The sequence below is a fragment of the Tasmannia lanceolata genome, unplaced genomic scaffold (assembly GCF_043159265.1).
Source record: "Tasmannia lanceolata isolate RefF3 unplaced genomic scaffold, GAP_Taslan_0.1 ptg000015l, whole genome shotgun sequence".
Lineage (NCBI taxonomy): Eukaryota > Viridiplantae > Streptophyta > Magnoliopsida > Canellales > Winteraceae > Tasmannia > Tasmannia lanceolata.
Genome location: NW_027518692.1, coordinates 40,256,561 through 40,278,302, shown reverse-complemented (window position 1 = coordinate 40,278,302; position 21,742 = coordinate 40,256,561). Strand labels below are relative to the sequence as shown.

General features: G+C 38.1%; 1 protein-coding gene across 1 annotated transcript; it reads right to left on the bottom strand.

The window, feature by feature from the left end:
- Positions 1–1,321: 1,321 nt before the first annotated feature.
- On the bottom strand, positions 1,322–17,786 carry LOC143847239 (E3 ubiquitin-protein ligase ORTHRUS 2-like). Its single transcript, XM_077355995.1, has 10 exons — positions 17,175–17,786; positions 14,909–15,441; positions 14,087–14,212; positions 5,592–5,691; positions 5,057–5,118; positions 4,872–4,974; positions 3,404–3,545; positions 2,926–3,143; positions 2,067–2,380; positions 1,322–1,975 (listed from the first exon to the last, which is right to left on the bottom strand). The coding sequence occupies exons 1-9, from the start codon at positions 17,652–17,654 to the stop codon at positions 2,078–2,080; spliced, it is 2,067 nt and encodes a 688-aa protein (XP_077212110.1). The 5' UTR covers positions 17,655–17,786; the 3' UTR covers positions 1,322–1,975; positions 2,067–2,077.
- Positions 17,787–21,742: the final 3,956 nt, after the last annotated feature.

Below are 21,742 nucleotides of genomic sequence, written 5' to 3'. Positions count from 1 at the left end.
CATTTTCATATAATCTCCTTTTTACCTATTTCTCTAGGCACGCCGTGCATGGGTGTAAGGCCCGACTCGAATGCATAGGTTTGGGTAGAGAGTGGGCTCCACTCATCATGGGAGTGAGGTGCAAAATAGTAGGCCCTGCCCCATGAAAACATGAGGTGTAAAGTGGTGGCCCCAGCTCATCAATAAAATGAGATGTAAATTGGTGGGGCCCATCCTGCGCATGGGTTTGGTGGGTGGAGATAGTGGACCTGCCGGAGGGTAAAGGGTGGGCCCCACATATGGTGGTCATGGTTATAAATTATTGGGCCCCGCCATGTAGTTCATAAATGTGTGTGTGTGAGAGAGATTTTAGGATGCTGGGCCGCACCAATCCATCCCTCCCGAACTTAGTGGTTAAACTCTGCTAATAGATAGATATGCTTCCATGCCGAACTTAGTGGTTAAACTCTGCTAATAGATAGATATGCTTGTTCTATTTTATAGAAAAGCTTGTTTTGAATTCTATTTTATAAAATTTGAACTCCCGTAGGAGTCACATTTTCACGTGTAATCAAACAACGTACGAGCATGAAATTTTGAAGCATCAAATTTACTCGTCTTGCCTATGACGCATAATCCCTCTATAACCAGCCTAAGCCTCATCTCTTGATAACTTTTAACACCAAATTAACCAAGTGCACGTACGTAGCATAACATGGTTTGTAACACTTGCCACAACAAGAACGATTCAAACCCCAATTTTATGGTAAAAGCTCAACCTAAATCCCCAAAAGTCAAATTGAGCTGGAACCCTAGCTCATTGCCCTTGGGTCCATCCTCATTAGATTATTCTAGGAGGGGGGGTACGGGGGTACAAGAATATAGAGAATGAAAATCAAAATTATGAAACAAGAAAGCATTGATAGTGAGGAAAGTATTGCGCTAATGAGGAAAGGTAAATTGAGAATTAAAGGCAACTTAACTAAGCAATCCACGCAACGCTATAGATGTCAGTATCAATCAAACAAATCAAGTCAAGAAGTTAAATTATATTATGCAAATCAACGCGAGCTATAAATGGCAATATCAATCTTGGAGAACCAGGCAAAATATTGCATTGCAAGAAAACCCCTTCAAAGATTCTTTTGTTCTTGTTCTTTTATACCTTTATTTATAGGATACAAAATATCCTTGTAAATGCATTGTAAAACTACATAAATAGAGCATTGTACCAAGTTCTCAATCAATCAAGAAAGTATAAATAAAGAAAGAACTTCTCTCTTTTTGTTTCCTTAGGCTTCCTGTTAAAGAAGATATTCTTGAAAGGGAGGTCCAGAAGCAGTTTAAGTTCAAATAAAACCCTTGCAATTGATGAAAGGGGGCTCTGGTTTACTTTGTTAATTGGTCAATGAACAGAGAAACAAGAGTCTCTTTGCTCTAGCAAACCTATATCAAAAGTAATTGCAACCATTTTAGATTGCAATCATGCTGATACCTGTTGGTTTCTTATTGCAGTGTAATTAGATTACAATATGCTACAATTAACATAGCATGAATGTATAGTTAGGGCTCAGATTTAGAGTACAAGTGGTAAAATCTCACCTGGAAATCCACAGTAAGTAATTAGGTTGCAGAATTACCATACTGGAATTAATTCTATCCCCTGCACAAGCAAAGATCTATAAGCTACATTAGTCTCATCTAAACAAAGTAGAGACCAATATATTTTTCAATGACAAGTTTTATAAAAATAGAGTAACAGAATAAGCAATATTGAGGTTTTAAATTACATGTTCTACAATAATAGCCTCAGAATAAGCAATATTGAGGTTTTTCAATTACAAATTGTAAATGAGAAAAGTTTGTGACTTCTGTATGAGCATTTTGGCTCCCAAAAAGCTATTCAAAATTTGAAGATATTTCCTCTGCCATTTCCATGTATTACACCCAAAAAGAGAAACAAAAGAGCCCCGTCATGTAGTGACAATCTTCTCACCTGATAAACAAGACCATCATGTAAAAGCAGTAAGACTCCCAAAAACAGAGAAACAAAAGAGCACCATACTGTAATGACAATATTCTCTCACCTGAGAGAACATCACTCGAAGTTGGCTTGAACATGGAGAGGGCTAGACGGTGAATCCTCTCTTACTTTTGCCTCATCCGAATCAACAGGGAGTGGGCTCAATGGATATTCCTCTCCTACTTTTTCCTCACTGGATCCGTTGTTCCTTTTAACTTTCTTCCTAGCCTTACCTGCTGGGGAGCTCCCAATTTCAGCATCTCCATCCCCAAGCATCTCCTCCACATCATCACTCCCTTCTTCGCTCATCTCCTCGGTGTTATCCTCCTCCGTCTTACGTTGGAGAGAGTCAATCACATCCATCAACTCTCTGTTCACCTGTCCACAGACCATCCATTGGATTCAAGTAAATAATCAGGCATATTGTTTTAGAAGCAAAACAACTGCCATTCTTGTAGGCTCTATTTGGCTGCGGATAGTTATCTGGTAGATTAATGGTATAAGTAGTCAATAGGGGGAAGACAAACATTTGATTACCTAGAATTTGCCTCATAGAATAGTGATAACTGATAAGTAGTGTTTGGTTGCCAACCTCGTAGTGGGAGGGGCTGTCATTAGCAATATAGAAAGAGAAGAGAAAGAGGGAAGAGAGAAAGAGAAAGAGAAAAAATGTCATTCTCCAAGCCAAATTTCACCTGTTTTTGAGGTGAAATTTGGCTTGGAAGGTATGAGGGGACATGGATGCCACATCACCAGACATGCAATAATTACCTATGAAAAATGTCTAATAGTCTGCAAGGATTTTGATGCCGCATTGGCAACCAAACAAGAGATTTGGCTGACATGATGCAAAGGAAAACCCCTAAACTATCTTGGCTTTTGGGAAACCAAACACACCCTTAAGAGCCAATTGATAATAGTACCTGAGGATTTTGAAGGAAGTCAGAGATGTCATTCGTGCAAGAAGGGCATTTCATGACATTTTTCCGTGCTCGAAGTGTCCGCCCTCCCTCTCGAGTCCTTTCTTGTATGAAAGTTTGACCAGTAAAAACACCCTCCAAACATGGCTTGCAAAAGTTATGAGCACAGGGCGTTGTAAGCGGAAGTGTCATCACTTTGCGGCAGATCAGGCAACTGAACTCTGCATGATCAAAATAACAATTCCTCTTTGAGAATAACTAAAAAATAAAAAGAATGAAGGAGTGATTGATACTCTACTAAGATGATCATCAATCCCTTGAGAGTCACAATCAAGTTTCCCTTCCTGGATGAGAAAGTTCTCCATAATTCAACAGAGTTAAACTTGAATTGGACAATACCCATGTATATGGTCAAAGGCAAGGAAGACCACTACCTAATTGGGTGTAAAAACACAATGCAGAACCAGATAATAGGCCAAACCTTTCAAAAGCTTATCTCTCACTGAGATGTTTTGTGCTTGCTTAATGGCTTTCCTTGCTCTCTTCCTGTCTTCAGGATTCCCAGTATTAACCTGTTTTCGGCTCATTGGTGGGGGTTTTGCCCATTTCCAACCATGCTCTTCCTGAAGGAGAAACAAAATACTTCAAGCACATAGACCTGCAGCTAGTAAGCTGCGACATTGGAACTAAATGACTCAAAACGTTCCAAGTAAACAAAACCAATGCCAAGAGGCATTACCTTTTATGTCTCAGTTTTTCAGCTAAATGGCACAAGATATACAAAATGTAGGTATCTTCTGATATGTATACAATTCACCCGATGTTATCAGCTAATCAGCTATTCATCAAGGAGTCAAATTATTCTTCAATGTGGATTTGAACAAGGTTGTGATTGAAGGGGATTCTCTCAATGTTATCAGATGGTTTAGAGGTTCACATGTGGTTCCTGGAGATTTGCTGCTCTCTTTGATGAGATTCAGGACAGGTTCGGATCTGCCTCGGTCTTATTTCTCCATGTCAGGCGATCTGCCAATGTCGAGGCGGACAAACTAGCTAGGGAAGGAGATTTTAGGGAGAATTTAGAGTTGTGTGATTTTCTTCCCCGTAACTTCTAATCTTCATTGTTCCATATTTCTCTAATTCTGTATCCATCCTTTTTCATCATATTTGAGACCCTCTTGGTCTCGTGTTTATTAATGAAATCCATCAAGAAAAAAAAAACAATTCACCCAGAAAACAAACCATATCACACAATACAATGCTTGTCTCAGGCAATATGAAATGACAAGTATCGTATTTTGATGTGTCTGAAACATACCGGAAATTCGATATGTTAAATGGTTTCTGCATGCAGAGATACCAAGATGCTATAAGACACTCTTTTCAGATGATTTGCGATTTCTTGTGGGAAATGAATGTGAACCAACTAGGCTGCGTTGGATTTTTCTTGTTCTACACGACAGGGTTTTTTTTTATCTCGACACATGTGATCCAATCACCATTGCATGCCCTTGGAGACAGGTTTTGATTTTGTTAAAGAAATTGGGGTATTCTCATGTGTGTGTGTGTGTAGAGAGAGAGAGAGAGAGAGAGAGAGAGAGAGAGAGAGAGAGATGGATTGGATGGAGGGAAATTGGCAGCCCGCTAGCGTGTCTAGCCAAAAATGATTAGGGCCGGAAGTCCTAGCCTGACAACACCAATGAACGTCCAGCGGTTGGATTGACGGCGGGAAAATAAAAAGAGATGCGTACATGCTATAATGACAAAAGCCAATTTGTAATTTATCAAATAACCACTCACCTAAGGCTAACTGTTGTCAAACAAAGTTTTGTCATGCTATTAATGTGAACTACTATACTGGTAACAAGTTAAGAGCTAATACACACATACATACATGTAAGCACTAAAATAATCATTCCAGCGAATAAAAGAAGAGAGCAGATGCATACATCATAATCCCACGATGGGCTGTCCTTTCGATCAGTAATATCTGTTGCATTCTTAAGCTCTTTAATGATAGGCAAAGGCCTTGGGCGATCTCCTTGTTCGTCACTGTAGTTACAGAGTGAATAAGCTATATTACAGCAGAAGATGTACTAAAAGCAGAGACCAAAAGGCAGAACACAGCACGAACCTCGTCCACGGAGCAGGATCATTATCACAACGGACAAATAGATACCGGCAGACCTTGAAACCCTGTATGAGTCAAAGCAAAATTAGAAACTTAAAAGCTGGCAAGAATGGCAGATATGGAAGTGTACCCATTGTAAAACAAAATCAACTTCATGATCTTTGCCCTAAAAATGATTTGACAGTCAATGATCAAAAGGTAACAAAAAAAAAACACTGCAAAACCAAGAATTTGTAAATATCACAAAAAATAAGCAGATTAAATTTCAAAGAATTTGATAAAAAGAAACATATATATATATATATGGTATATATATATATGGTATTTGCTAGGCAATTTTGTGAAGCGCCAGCTCACTTTTGCAGGAGAAAACAGCCACATAGGCTCACTTTTTAGCAGATGTGTGTGTACGTACATACATATATGTGTGTGTGCGCGCGCGCAAGAGAAAGCGTGCGCACTAAGCATCCTCAAACCAAAACCCAAGCAGCTTACACAATACAAGTTAACGCACCTCAATCAAAAGCAATAACCATACCTGAATTCCAACTTTCCGCCAGCATTTCTCAATCCTATAAATGCCATCATATCGCACCCCCTTTTCAGGGGCATATGATGAGCGTTTCTCCTTATGTGACCTGTTAATAAGAAAACTTAAGTAAATGGGGTAATAAAATTTGTTACTATAGATGGTAACATCAAAAGGTTGATTTAAAAAAAATTATGTAAAACTTCAATGCATGGGGCAAATAATTTTGGGAAATGATAAATGCGCCCCTTTCCATCATTTGGGACACTCAGCTAGAGTGTATCTATCACTGCAAAGGTGCTGATGTACTTCACCTTCGAAGGAATGAAGTGACCTGATTGCCACGTACAATGCAGCGGGGTGTCCCAAGTGATGAAAGGGGCACATTTATCATTTCCCATAATTTTCCATGGAGAATATCTCTAGGACCAAAAAAATTCCCTGTTTTCCAAAAACGTAACCCAACTTAACCCTGGAAATTTTTCAATGAAACTCTTTAACCTACATCCTAACCAACAAATTTTCTGTCATGGGTTTCATTTAAAACAAAAGTGAACAAACAAAGTGGATCCTATTGGTTTTATAGGATAAAAATTGATTTGTACCCTCAATATTTTGAGATTTGCAAGTGCAAGCAATTGGATATACATGCATTCCTTATTCAAGAAAGCTTTGATTGTGGACACAGACACGAGTGTCGCATGTCAACACGGACAAGGAGTATCGGACGCTACCTGTGTTGCATGGATTCGGATTCATGTCGGGATCCAACATGGATTCGAGGTGTGAGATTGAGTAAACCCCCAAAAAGTAGGAATCGTGGATTCGATAATTTTTTTAAAATAAAGTCTTAAAAAATAAAAACTAAAATTTCAAATATATATTTTCAGCAACCTGTGGATACATTTATGAAAAAATTGAGGATGAAGGGTTGAAGCCTTTGAGTTTTTATTTAGAGAGTCAAAGAAGGAAGGGAGGTCGATGTTCTAGGGTCGAGGCGCTAGGGTTTTTATTAAAAGAGTACGGGTTGTGCTTTCATATAAAAGAAAGTTAAGAAGGGAACACGTTTCAAGGGGAAATATACAGGATTCGCATTTTAAAATAGACAATCATGAGTCGGATTCGTCCGAAAAACAGGATTCATGTGGGATACGGCTACGACAAGAATCCGGGTGTGTCCCATGTGAATCCATGTCTGATTAGCATGTGGAGAGGTGTCGACACGGATTTGGAATAAGGGGGCAAAGAATACATGCAACACGAGATATGGCAAACTCCCAAAATTTAGAAACAGGGACACTACTAAAATAGAAATCACATATAATCGTGATCTATAGTCACGGATTCGTGTGCTGAGTTTCGATACGGGTACAAGGTTTCTGACATGGAAACCCCTAAAAGTTTAGAAATAGGATCACACTCATACACATACATAAATATAAAGTTATTGACACTTAGAGCAGTACATTTAAAAATGTCTAAAGGAAAGTCGGCACCTTCTACAAGTGTCGTGTCGGACGACAAGACACGTGCGTCGGCAATAAATTCAAAGTGTCGGCTAAATCATAGCAAAAAAGGCATGCCATGTTTCAACCTTATCAACCATTTCCTAAATCATTATAATTTATAGTAGTTCCAAATTTAGTGCAAATTATATCGTTCCATTTGCGAAATACATCTCCTTAAATTAAGGCAACCTTACCTATTGTAAAAAGTATCATATTTTTTTTAATTTAAAAGAAAGCTACATATTATCAAAATAATAGCCATATAATTTGACCTATAGAAAAAAGAAAACATAAACTTTCAATAATTATGAATACCAGATATCTAAAACTTTTGTTCCAAGTTTTTTTGGCAGGACAAATATACATCATCATAGAAATGCTTTCATCAAAATAAAGTGTAAAAGTAAAACAACTCTATAATTTGTTTGAATAAAAGTTCAGCACCATGTGGGAGTTTGTCCTCAGCCTTTTGCATTGGTTGTAATAATGAGACCCTAATGCAGGTACATCTGATCGGATCCTTCAAATCAACGACCGCATACCTCAGATCCATGAGCGAGGCGTCCAAATTTCCCAGCTCGATGATCCGCCCCAAATCGGTGTTCTAGTTGATGAAATGGCATAATCATGACACCTGTCATTTTGGGAAGTTTCCAACTTTGCAAGTTTCTAATTTTTTTCTGTTTTCTGTTTGCGACAAGTTTCCAAATTGGTTGGTTTCAGATTTAGAAACCCTTTCTAAATTTAAAATTTGTCTTCTAAGTTTGTAGTTTCTATCTTTGTTTGCCTGAGTTTAGTAATTTTGTAATTTTCTAGTCGCTCGATACAAGAACTTCCTAATTGGTATAATCTCATTTAGACATTGCTATTTCCATTCTTTCAAAAATATAAAACAAGCAATTTTGTGAGAGAGAACTTTCCATTTCAATGTCACCTTATTTAGCACATTTCTTTTCATTATTAAGAACCCGAAGTCTTAAAGGAAAGCCCCATTTTCGTAAGCCATCTATTTTCCTAAACATAGAAATTTCCTTCATATTTCATATCCCTTGCTGCTGAATTTTATGAAGTATATGAGAGATGGCAGCACAACAACTTATTAAATAATTAGGGCGTGTTCGGCAACTATTATAATAATGGTTTCTACCTATTTTTTAGGCGGGAATCGTGAAAGCACAAAAATTGCAAAAATCTTGTTCGGAAGGTGACCCAGAAAGGCCCGTTTCTAAAAATTCTCATTTTTGCGAGTTAATAATGAGATTTAGCAGAGCGACTCCGAGTCGCTCTCACAGATTCTTGACAATCCGCTTCTGCATGATGGACCCAAAGACAAAGAAGGAAGCAGAACCACTCGAAATCTTTGAACCTCAGGGTGAGGATGCCGACAATGATGAGCCAATCGAATGCGGGGTAACACATGCATCGGATGGACCCAAAGACAAAGAAGATGCAACTACAGGCAACATTCAATCCGAAGGAGAACCGAGATTCGCCCCCACCTTAGTGATTGTCCCACACTTCATGCCAAGTATGCCGACATATTCTTTTGCCTCCGTTTCCCAAGATAGAAGAGTTTATCGACGATATAATTTTCAATCAAAACAAGTCCCACCGCTGCCCCAAACATGCACGACTGCCAAGTTCGATGGAAAGGACTTCAATTTGAAGTTGGGCCGAGGAGTGCATCCGTCCTGCAGATCTTTACTCCCCACCACGTTTGGTCTAAACTCGTGGTCGAGTTCTTTTCAAGGAAGGAGGAACGATGCAGATACATATGGTTGGATCCTTCATATCAACAGTCGGAAACCTCGAATCCATGATTGGACGGTTGAAATTTATCAGCTCAATGTTCCACCCCACATCTATGATATGGGTGATGAAATGACATTATTAGGACACCTGCGGTTTCGGAAAGTTTCCAACCTTGCACATTTCTAATTTTGTCAACTCCTATTTTTGTCAATTTTCCAAATTGGTTAGTCCCTATGATTTGTCTGACCCTTCAAAATTATTGCCGACTCACGTGTTCTGCCGTGTCCGACACGACACGCATGTCCACACGTGTCCACACTCCTTTGGACACTTTTACTTGTATTGCTGGAAGTGTTAGACTTAATGTGGGTGTGCGGACATATTTTTGTACCGTGTCAAATGTGAAATTCTGTTTTTTTTTTTTGTTGAATATTGTGTTTACCTCATTGAGACAACTCGTATCCATGTCGAAACTGGACACACGAATCCATGTCCACAAATCATGATTACATATACTTTCTATTTTAGCCGTGTCCCCATTTCTAAAGTTTGGGGGTTTGCCGTGTTCGAAACTCCGTGTCCGTGTCGACACGCGACAGTCGTGTCCGTGTCCACAAATCATAGGTTACTCCCAAATTTAGCAACCCATTCTAAATTTGAATTTGGACTTCTAAGTTGGTAGTTTCTATCTTTGTTTGCCAAGTTTAGTAATTTCTTAATTTCCTTTTCGTTAAATATAGGAACTTCCTAATTGGTCAAATCTCATCTTAGACATTGCTATTTTCCATTCTATCGAAAATGGAAACCAAGCAATTTTGTGACCGAGACCTTTCTGTTTCCATATCACCCTAATTAGCACCCTTTCTTTTCATTACTAACAACTCTATCTTAAAGGAAAGCCCCATTTTAGTAACCCGTCTTTTTCCCTAAACATATAAATTTGAATTTCATAAGCCGTCTTGTTGCTAAATTTAATGAAGTATATGAGAGATATACAATCTGTGTTTTTATTTTTTATTTGTGCATTTCTGGTTGAGTTTTCTTATCATTGTTTCTTCCCTTGTTGCATGCAAGGATGCACCCCAATTGACTAGTTGTCACCTCGACCAGTCCCGAACGTGGATGATTTCGAGAACTCGGGAAGCTTCCACTAGCGCCTATGCATTATTTGGTATCAGAGCTGGGCTTGCAAGAGTTCCATAACAACAGATCTGGAAAAATCCGCCCTTAGTCAGTAAGAGCACCAGACCTCGGTCAATTAATGGAGGTAATCAATGGCATGCGTTGGCAGCAACAGGAGACGAGTCAATAGCTTGGCATGTTAGGTCAGGGTAATGATAACCTGTGACCGAGTCGAGCCTGGACTGCAGCCGGTTCTGAACCTCGAGATCATGAGGAAGAAGAGCCACTCAAGATTTTGAACCTCGGGGTGAGGATGCCCACAATGATGAGCCAATAGAATGCGGGTTAACACATACGATCAACCGACGGCGAACCGAGATTTGCCCCACCTAAGTAATTGTCCTGCCCTTCATGCCGAGTGTTCCGGATATTTTCCGCCTCAGCTACACCAGATCAAAGAGTTGCTCGACAGCATAATTTCCAATCAAATCATATCCCATCGCCCACCCAAACATGCACGACTGCTAACTCAAGGGAAATACTTGGTTCGATGGAAAGGACTTCAATTCGAAGTCGAAACAAGAAGCACATCTGTCGTGCATATCTTTATTCCCCACATCATTATCATCATTGAAATCAACTTGCAGTCGAGTTCTTTCAAGAAGGGGGTATGATGAAGGTACATCTAATCGGATTCTTCAAATCAATAGCTAGAAACCTCAGGGACATGATCACACCGTCCAAATTTCTTAGCTCAATGATCCGACCCAAATCGGTGATCTGGCTGATGAAACGACATCATACGGACACATGGCGTTTTGGGAACTTTCCAACTTTGCAAGTTTCTAATTTTGTCAATTACAATTTTTTTCAATTTTCAATGTGTCAAGTTTCCAAATTGGTTGGTTCCAGATTTAGAAACCCTTTTTAAATTTGAATTTTGACTCCCAATTTGGTAGTGTCCATCTTTGTTTGCATTTGTTTAGTAATTTCTTAATTTCCTAGTCGCTCAATACAGGAACTTCCTAATCGGTCTACTCTCATCTTATACATTGTTATTTCCATTATTTCCAAAATAGAAACTAAGCAATTTTGTGAGCAAGACCTTTCCGTTTCCATGTCAACTTATTGAGGACCTTTCTTTTCATTATTAACAACCCCAAATCCTAGAGGAAAGCCCCATTTTCGTAAGTCATCACTTTTCCTAAACATAGAAATTTCCTTCCTATCCCTTGTTTGTTGAATTTAATGAAGTACATGAAAGGTGGCAGGACAACAACTAATTAAATTATTAGTTGCTGAAATAGTAAGCTGCTGTCCACCTGCATTTTGTTTGAATGTCCTTTGGAAATTCACCTAGTATGGGAAGCAAGAAAGCGATAGAGTTGCTGATATAGCAACTATCTCCCACGTGAGAAGAGGGGCACTACCTACCAAAAGACTTACAAAAATTCCAAAAAAAGGAAGAGAGTTGCTGTTTGGAGAATCATTATAGTGGAAAGTTACCTTTTTACAATATTTCGTTGCTGAAACATACTTACATGGGCTGCTCATTCTATTTATGTTTGTAAAAATAGGAACTCTTGCAACATGGACGTGAGGTTACTATTTCTAGACGAGTGTTTTAATATATTTTTTGGTAATGAAAGAGGACGTCCTCTATAAAAGGGCTATGAATGGAAGAAGAAAGGAAGCTTTCGCCACGAATATACAATATGTGTTCTTTATTTATGGTAAGATTTTTGAAGACTGAACAATACAGAAATTGCACGCTTCTATTTGGGTTTTCTTTTCATCATTTCTTGTTGTATGCAAGGATGCATCCCAATTGATTGTTGTCACCACGACCAGTCCCGAACGTGGATTATTATGAAAACTTGGCAAGCTTCCGCAAGCACCTCTGCATTATTTGGTATCGGAGTTGGGCTTATAGGAAAGAGCCCTGAGCTGTTCTAAACTCTCCACCCTTAGAGTCTGTAAGAGCCCTCTAGACCTTACTCAGTTAATGGAGGTAATCAATAGCATGCGTCGGGAGCAACAGGAAACGAGTTAACATCTTGATGGAAATACTTGATTCGATGGAAAGGACTTCAATTTGAAGTCGGAACGAGGAGCGGATCTTTCATGCAGATCTTTACTCCCCACGTCATTATCGTCGTTCATATGAACTAGTGGTCGAGTTCTTTTAAAGAAAGGGTGTACGATGCAGGTACATCTCATCAGACCGTTCAAATAAGCAGACAGACACCTCATATCCATGATCAAGCGGTAGAAATTTCTCAGCTGGATGATCAAGCGGTAGAAATTTCTCAGCTGGATGATCCACCCCAAATCTATGATCTGGTGATGAAATGACATTATTAGATAACCTGCCGTTTCGAAAAGTTTCCAACTTTGAAAGTTTCTCATTTTGTCAACTCCTATTTTTGTCAATTTTCCAAATTGGTTGGTTACAAATTTAAAAACCCTTTTTAAATTTGAATTTTGACTTCTAAGCTGGTTAGTTTTTATCTTTGTTCGCCTATGTTTAGTAATTTCTTAATTTCATATTCACTCAATATAGGAACTTCGTAATGGGTCAAATCTCATCTTATACATTGCTATTTCAATTCTATCCAAAATAGTAACGAAGCAATTTTGTAAGCGAGACTTTTCTGTTTCTATGTTACCTTATTTAGCACCTTTCTTTTCATTGTTAACAACCCTAAGTCTTAAAGGAAAGTCCTATTTTCGTAAGCCATCTCTTGTTGCTGAATTTAATGAAGTAAATGAGGGATGGCAGCACACCAACTTATTAAATTATCGGTTGCTGAAATAGTAAGCTGCTGTCCACCGACATTTCATTTGAATGTGATTTGGAAATTCACCTTGTACGGGAAGCAAGAAAGCTGTTGGAATTGTTGAGATAACAACTATCTCACACGTGAGAACAGGAGCAGCTAATACCTACAAAAGACTTAGAAAATTCCAAACGAAGGAAGAGAGTTGCTATTTGGAGAATCATTATAGTGGAAAGTTACCTTTTTACAATACATCGTTGCTGAAACTTACTTAAATGGTCTGCTTATTCTATTTATGTTTGTAAAAATAGCAAATCTTGCCACATGGACGTGAGGTTGCTTGTTTCTGGACAAGAGTATATATATATAATGAAAGAGGACCTCGTCTATAAAAGGGCTATGAATGAAAGAAGGAAGCTTTTGGGACAAAAATACAATCTGTGTTCTTTATTTATTTATTTTTCTTGTGATGTTAAACGTTTGCAAGGCTGCACAACACAGAAATTGCACGTTTCTGTTTGGGTTTTCTTATCGCTGTTTCTTCCCTTGTTGCATTGAAGGATGCATCCCAATTGACTGGTTATCACCTCAACCAGTCCTGAGTGTGGATGATTTTGAAAACTCAGAAAGCATCACCGCCTCTGCATTAGACCCACATGAGATGATATGGGGCAACATCTCTTTGTTGGTATGTAAAATTGAATCCCACTAGTGACGGTGGATTTGAAAGAAGTGTACTCTGTGGAGGAGAGAAGTAGGACTAATTTCTATTTTCTGTTATTAGTTTATAAATGCATGCTTTAGTAAGTAATATAACGGTCAAGATTAATAAGTGCTTGCTAATGATATATTCATCTCTTAAACTACATGGACCTAAATTTCTAATGTACTAAGTAGTTCAGGGCTGATGCCTGGCCCATGAATCATGGAGATAGGACTAAACCAGGCCAAAAATAGAACTTTAATTGATGTTAAAAAAAATTAGTTTGAGACGGGAACTCGGTCAATGTAAATAAAAGGAGTCAACTAAGACATGTCAGATCAACACAATCAGTTTTTCATTCACTTGGGCTGGTCAAAAGGTTTTTGATTGGCGTGGCATAGAAAAACTCGAACAAAAATGAGAACTTGGAGCACGTAAAACTGAGTCAACTCGCTAGTCATTGAGTGACTAGGGGAGATTTTAAACAATGGGCTTAATGACTCATTTGGCTACACAGGCCATTGACTGCCCTGGTTGCTCCCTCAAAATCCCATTCCCCTGACAAATATCACAATATCATACAAGCTTCCTTTCAATGTTTGAACAAACTCGATTAAAGGAAAGAATCAAGCCACTAACCTCACCACCCGAACTGGATAACCTTTCTTGCAACTGACACGCAGAGCCTCATTCATCTTGTCAAACTTCTGGTCAAAGGATTGTTCCTTGTTTGTCCTCTTGTTGCCACTTAAGTCTCTCCCACCACTGCCCATCAAAATAAACAAACCAATAAAGCATCTAGCAGAAACTTATATCAAACCATTCAAAAAAAAAGGAAACACGTATAAAAATCCACATTGAAAATATGCCAAACGTCTAGAATACAACTGATACTTTGACTAAAGACCTTAGTCAGGATTGGATCAAGGTAGGACTAAGCTTAGTGCCACTTAGCTTGGCAAGTAAATCATGGAACATTAATAGGTTTTGTTCAAAACAATAGAATGAATAAATATTTGCCTTGAGCTAGCCTAGAGCCGAGTTAACTCAGAACAAACCAAATCATATTTCAATCAAAACAAATTCTAGAATCAAAATCATCACAGATTTCAGTCAAGTGGAGTTCCAACAGGAGTTCTGCTAACAAAAAGAAAAACTACAGGAATATGGGGCCGCGAACTTCCAGAAACTCTATCAGTCAGCTCGTGATCCTACCCAAGTCATGCTCACTAGGATCAATGAACTTTTACTGGGTTTATTATCAACAAATGCTGAGTTATGCAAAAACCATAATATTTTGCATGCATATTATTGTGTATAGTAGAGGGTTATAATGAAAAAAAAAAAAAAACAGCTAGGAAACCAATAAGCACACTCGCTAAGTCTATACCAATCTCACTCAATGAATCATATCAGTCTATTCTAGATATAACAGAGTGTGTTAAACGTCAACAAACAAACCTTCCAGTGTAGAGAAACCACTCGCCATGGTCCTCGTCGTCCTCGTATCCTCCTGAGAGTGCCACTGACTGGGCACCATACTCTGATTGGCCAGCAATGCCGGCAACATGGGGAAGGTGGGCACCCCATTGGCGGCACTCCATACGGTCCTCCCATGAGGCACCAACCAATACACCTTGATTCCTTTCTGGATCATTCTCTGCCTGAATTGGGCCAAAATGATCGGGAGGGACTGTGACAAAGATTTTTCCGCTGCAAGCATTTGCCTTGCCGGCCCTTTTTGCCCGCTCCGTAGTGAATGCTTTATCTGGTCGGCTTTCGTTGTGCATGAAATGGTATACTTTCAAGGGCCCGCTAGTGGAGATCAATTTTGCGGCCTTTGCATGACGGATTGCAATAACAAGTGTTGAGTTGATCCTCGGATTGCTTGCCATCTTTGGGGGGATTGCACTGCGGCACTTTGCGCAAGTGCGCTTCCCCTGACCGAGCCATTTTTGGAAGCATTTCAGGCAGAAGTTGTGCCCACAAGGCGTCTGGAACAGAGAAAAAAAAAGGGATAGAAAATCAGAGGTATGAGGATCAAAAGACAGGAGACTCAAACCGAGTCAAACAGGATCTGTTAAAAGAGTGGAGCCCCAGAAATCTCTAAATGACCAAACTGCCACGAAAACTAATTCTAATATTAGCAGGCAATTTGTGTGGGAGGGCATTTTGGTAATTCAATAACTGGTTGGGTAATTTCTTCCTGAAATTCATTCGATTTAATAAAAGTCATCCAGCACAGAGATTCAACCCAACCGACTGAGAAAACGAAAAATGGGACTCCATTAAGAGCCAGAGCAGAGTTCCAATTGATAATTTTCTAACAAATTTGGGAAACCAATAACCAAAATACAGGAAGAAAAATATTTGATTAGAAACTTTTTATAACAAATTAAGGAAACCAATAATCAAAATACCCAAAGAGGAAATAAATGAAGAGGATTCCGAGCTTCTAATCTTGATCAAATAAAACCTAGAAAGCAGTGATGGAGCGTTCAGTGAACTGAACCTAAAACCCTAATAAATGAGAGAGAAAAGGGGCTTTGAAAACTCAAACCAAAAGCATCCAAAAAAGGAAGAAACATTTTAAAGGAAAGTAAGGGGCAATGCAGAGCATCTATCTCAAGCAAAAATCATTCATAGCCAGAAATCACGTCATCAGAAAATAAAAGACTTCATAAATAAAAGACTTATTAAGAAAAAAAATCTACTAAAATTAACAATCAAAGTTTCATAAATAAGAATCAAAGAAATAAAAGCCAGCAAGGGAGCTTCCAATGACCTACAAACAACACAGAATCAAAACCTCATCAAATCAAAATAAAAAAGTTTCAACAAATTAAATACTCAAATCATGAAAAAAAGAACTACTTCAAACACAAATCAGAGTTTGATAACATGAGAAATAATCAGAATCACTGCATGTCGAATCTATCTTCTCAGTACCATTAAAAAAAAGAATAAGATCATGTTTGATTTAACATTAAGAAAAAACTGTTAGAAAAAAAGAAAAATAAAAATAAATAAATAAAATAGAGCTTCCAATAACCTAAAAACAATAATAATCAAAACCTCATCAAATCAAAAAAAAAAAAAAAAAAAATCAACAAATGAAATAATCAAATATAGAAAAAATGAGGAACTGCTTCAAACACAAATAGAGTACAAGAATATAAAAAGAAATCTTAAGAGGAAATAAGAAGAAAAAAAAATCTTAAGAAATGTTCTCTGCAGGTTCGATTTAACATAAAAATTGTCAGAAAAAAGAAAGAAATAAAGAAATAAAATACCAGCAACGAAGCTTCCAATGACCTAAAAACAGCAAGAACCAAAACCTCATCAAATCAAATCAAAAAAAAAAAAAAAAGTTTCAAACAAATGAACTAATCAAATCATGAAAAACAGATAACACCTTCAAATACAAATGAGAGCATAAGAAGATAAGCCTGCATATCAAAATCTCATCTCAATATCATTAAAAAAGGAGTATGAAATAAGAATAAACGGCGAGCAGCGGACCTTTCAATGACCTAAAAACAACAGGAATCAAAACCTCGTCAAATCAAAAAAAAAATATCAACCAATAAACTAATCAAATCATGAAAACAGAGAACTCCTCCAATGACCTAAAAACAACAAGAATCAAAACTTAGTCAAAACAAAACTAATCAAATCACGAAAAACAGAGAACTCTTGCAAATCATTAAAATAAATAATAACTGACCGTGACAGGCCTATCTGGAAGCTGCATACAGAAAGAGCAGTTCAAGCTCTCATCGAGAACATCCAAAACATCATTTTCCTTCTTCTTCGTCTTACCAGATTTCTCCTCATCAATATTCGGCGATTTTCCGCTCATCAGCTCTTGCCTCCTCTTAGCTTTTTCCTTATCAGTGAGCGATCCATCGGCCTCGATCGCTCTAATAGAAGCAATAAGAGCATCGGAAGTTCCAGAACCAGATGCGACTGATTTTCCGGCAACCGGAGGGGGAATAATGCCGGAGGATCCGATCGGAGCCGGAGAACAGTCCGGGCATTCCCAGGCGAGAGTCGAAGTTAGGGTTTCAGGAGGGGAAGAGAGACAGGACACGTGCCATGGTGTGGCGCACGTGTTGCAGAGGAGTTTTTCTTCTTCGGAAGGGGTTTTCTTACAGAGCATGCAAGTGCCGTCTATGTCACAGGGGAGGTTGCTAACGTGCGCCATGTCGGGGTAGAGGGAGGTGAAGGATAAGAGAAGGAGAGGGGGGCCGGAAAAGGAGGGGGTGGAAGTATCAGAAAGATGGGGTGATTGACGGCGACGGGATTTGTTTATTTATAAGGAGAGGGGAAGGAGAAGAGGCGGGGTTTCAAAATGAAAGGAGACATGGGTTTAAATTTTTTGGGGCGTATTCTGAAACATATTTCCAAGTTTAGCCCCGGTATACTCATGAAATTACAAAATTACCCCCGGTAAAATAAAACTCATTATTTCTCACTAAATTGATTTAAAATGACAAAATTACCTACGAACTCTTATCTTCTCAAAAACCATGAATGGATTTTTCTTAACACTACTATAGTTCAATATATTGTTCACATGCGAAGATAATTTGTAGGGTTAGGCTTTCTTGATTTGTTAGGCTTACATATGGGCGTAACAATTTTAATAATTTAACGTCGAAAGAAATAGAGCTAGACAAATTTTGCACCCATTTACTCACTTAAAAATAGGTGCAAATTTGTTTTATACCCATCTTATGTCGAACTAATAGAATCCTATGGCACTATTGGGATTGAAAGAATTTTTAATATAAGTACGAAAAGGGGAAAGACGAAATTTTTTTGCTTTAATTAGCTAATTTGTTTTTTTTTTTTTCTTGTAAAAGAAAATTGATCCATTGCAACTTTTGTGCACCATAATATGGTGAAAATCCTATGCATTTCAACATGCACATGATCTTGTTAGCCGCTTCTTGTTCCAAAAACATGGGATCGAAACATTCGCGTGTGGGTTATACCATATTTGTGCTGTAAATGGGCATTTGAAAATTCAATTACTATCCGCATCCGAATCTTTTTAAAGCAAATATTATCCGAATTTGTTTCAAACGGATATTATCCGAACCCGTTTATTAGATATCCGGATCTTAGCGAATGCGAATATGGTAAATGGTACATCTGTCTGTTTAATATCCGGATCCGAGAAGTACATCTATTTATCCCGAATATCTGCATCTGTATCCGTATATCGGAATTCGATATCCGGATTCGTTTAATTATTTTTTAAAGTAATTTTTAATATTTATTATTAATAATACTATCAAACGAGTGAAATACCGAATAAATGCTCAAATATAATTATATTTACCTTTTTGATATGGCTGGTTGATAAAAAAATAGTAATCACAGACAAATTCGGTTACTGGATTTGAATTCGAATATGAATTCGGACATTCATATATGAATTCGAATATTCAAATTTACCGAATAATATCTGAATTTGAACAATATCCGCCGGAATCGAATTCGGTAATAGATATTAAATATCCGTCGAATTTGAATCTGAATTCAAATAGTTTATATTGTGATCGAATTTGAATTTGAATATAGCCATATCCGTTTCGAATTCGATCCGTTTACACCCTGTTTGTGACATAATGGTTGTTGTTGGCTGTCGTGGTAGAGGGATTAGTTATTCTAGTATGTAACATGAAATTGGATTTGAAATCGTAGACTTGTGACATATAATACCATCCGATTGGGTATCGCATTTATACTCGATGAGTGAATTAAATATGTTTTGGGTTTAGGATTTAGGGTTTAGAGTTCAGAGGTCAGGGTTTATTAAACGAGAAAACGGTTTCTACACATAAGTGTAGATAACTTATCTACACACTAGCTTAAAATACAATGGAGGCCCATATTGTTTGGGTGATCCAAACCATTCATTTGATTGGCCCTCACATAGATAGGGTGTTCTACAAAAAAACAGCTCCATAGGATCATCCCAACCCTTCGAAGCGTGGAGGCAAATAATTGACAGATTTGTGAAGGTTTATACACGTCCATCTTACCTCCACAAATCGTGAGGTTGGGATGATCCTATGCAGCTGATTTTTTGTGGACACCCTGTCTATGAGAGGGCCAATCAAATGAATTGTTTGGATCACCCAAACAATATGCCCTCTACTATATTTTAAGCAATTGTGTAGATAACTTATGTACACTTGTGTGTAGAAACCGTTTTCTCAAACGAGACTTTAGTAATTTAAATTCAAAATCTTCAATTAGGGGACTTATCTTTGAAGGGAGATTTTTCGCCATAATAGATTTATCGACCCGTGTGATTGTTTAATGACAAAACAACGCCTTTCTCACACGCATTGACGAGCATAATCAAAGTACCAAATGGATCCATCGATCGTTTGACGGCACAAAACCTAATGTAGAAGAATATGCGCACACATCAATGTCAATTTCCGTAAATTAATACCGTGTCTTAGATCCTTTACATGGATTAATTGAACTTCTTGAATTATAAATCAACACTCATATTTATTTTCAAGAAAATTTAATTTACTCTTCAACCTTTTTAACTATAAATAAAACCACGTTGGTAAAGGGTATACTAGGAAAGAAAAAGTACTTATATGGAAAACATATTCCTTTTTTAACTTCTTTTCAGCATACCATGTTTAGATCATGGACTTCGCCACAGATTCAAAGGACCCTAGATATGCTCTTAGCCACTCCACCAGAAAATCTCTCCATATTACCATTTTTATCTCACTCGTTATCCCGAGGAATCTGAGACTAATATCATGGAGATACGGTGCGTGCACTTTAGAAATGACAGATGTCCATGTAACGCATGCTAATAACAAACGCTTCAAGGGCCACACACACCTGTAAAATAGGTTATGACCCTCGTCATCATTTACGAAGGTGGTTAGACCCAATGGTATTTGGAGAACTGTAGGGGATTTGAGGAGTGACCCCTCAGTCTTACTCGACTTTTGTCTTCCAATCTTAAAATCATAGTCTATAGTTTCAGGATTGCCACAGAGACTTCCCACGAAATCTCATTTTCTAGTTAAAACTTAAAACCCCCACATTGAACACTAAACCTAGGGTCATCTGCTCAATGATCAGAACCATTTATGTCATGGGCGTTGCCATGAATGAGCCATGCATCAAAATTCACTCTCATTGGGCGCTTCTAACGCTTCAATTTGTTGTTGTAAAATGGCCATGTAACAGTCTAAATTCATGGCCACAAATTGGAGGGTTAGAATCTTCCGATGACGTTGATTTTGTCGCATGGCCCATCGATTAGCAAGGACTAACAGATATTTTGTCTTCTAAAGTCTAACATATACTTTGACCTGCTCATTGTTTTCAATAGAACCAAATAAATGTGCTTGCATCATATAAGCACCTGTTACTAGAAAAAAAAAAGGTGATGTTATATGATTGATGCAAAGATTATCAGTACGTAGAAGTACTGATGGAGCCCACTTGTTCTATGATCCAAACCATTCATTTGTTATGCATGAAATCTACTCCCATCAAACGATCTCAACTCTCCAATTTGTGGCCACCAATATAGACCACCGCTTATTTGTCGACCCACCGTCCATCCAGTGGATATAATTGGAGGGTTAGAATCATCCAGTGAGAAGGTGGATTTTGATGCACGGCCCATCCATAGCAATGCCTATCACATTATGGCTTGTTTTTATCATGGAACAAGTGAGCCCCACTTGGATTTCTAGCCACTCGTATTTCTCAATCCACACCTCTCAAAAAGGGGAAAAACACTCTTAGGTCTTACCACAGGGGTGAAACTTGGGTCCAACCCAACCTGAAACCGACTGGTTCAACCCAATTTCATCTCGGGTTGGGTTGGCCTTTCGCTAAGGTTGACAAAAGCCAACCCGTATTTTATTCCCGGTTAGGTTAGGGTTAAGGTCTCGGACAACATGATATGACCCATGACACATCCCCTTATATTAACAAGGCTGATATTGGCACTGCCATGTTTTAATAATTGCACAAACTCAACTTGTCTTTTCTTTAATAATTTGATTGCGAGCTTTTTGGGTACAATTATAGCGTTTTGACAGTTCTTTAAATAATAAAAGACAAGATGAGTTAGTGCAATTATCAAAGCATGGTTTTGCTGTTATCATTTCTCTAAATGTTTCTTGAATTTATACTCGACCCGATTATCCAATCATTTTTTTTCTTTCAGGCCAACCCAAATCCCCACTCGACATGGTTTGGAAAATCCGGTCAGACCGATTGGGTTAG

What these genes read in the sequence shown, in the direction of transcription:
- LOC143847239 (XM_077355995.1), bottom strand. Translation starts at nt 17,654, where the DNA reads ATGGCGCACGTTAGCAACCTCCCCTGTGACATAGACGGCACTTGCATG. An exon ending in GATCCTGCTCCGTGGACGAG is followed by an intron (nt 4,975 to 5,056) that starts GTTCGTGCTGTG and finishes CTGTAACTACAG; the next exon opens with TGACGAACAAGGAGATCGCC. An exon ending in GAGAGATAAGCTTTTGAAAG is followed by an intron (nt 3,144 to 3,403) that starts GTTTGGCCTATT and finishes TTGATCATGCAG; the next exon opens with AGTTCAGTTGCCTGATCTGC.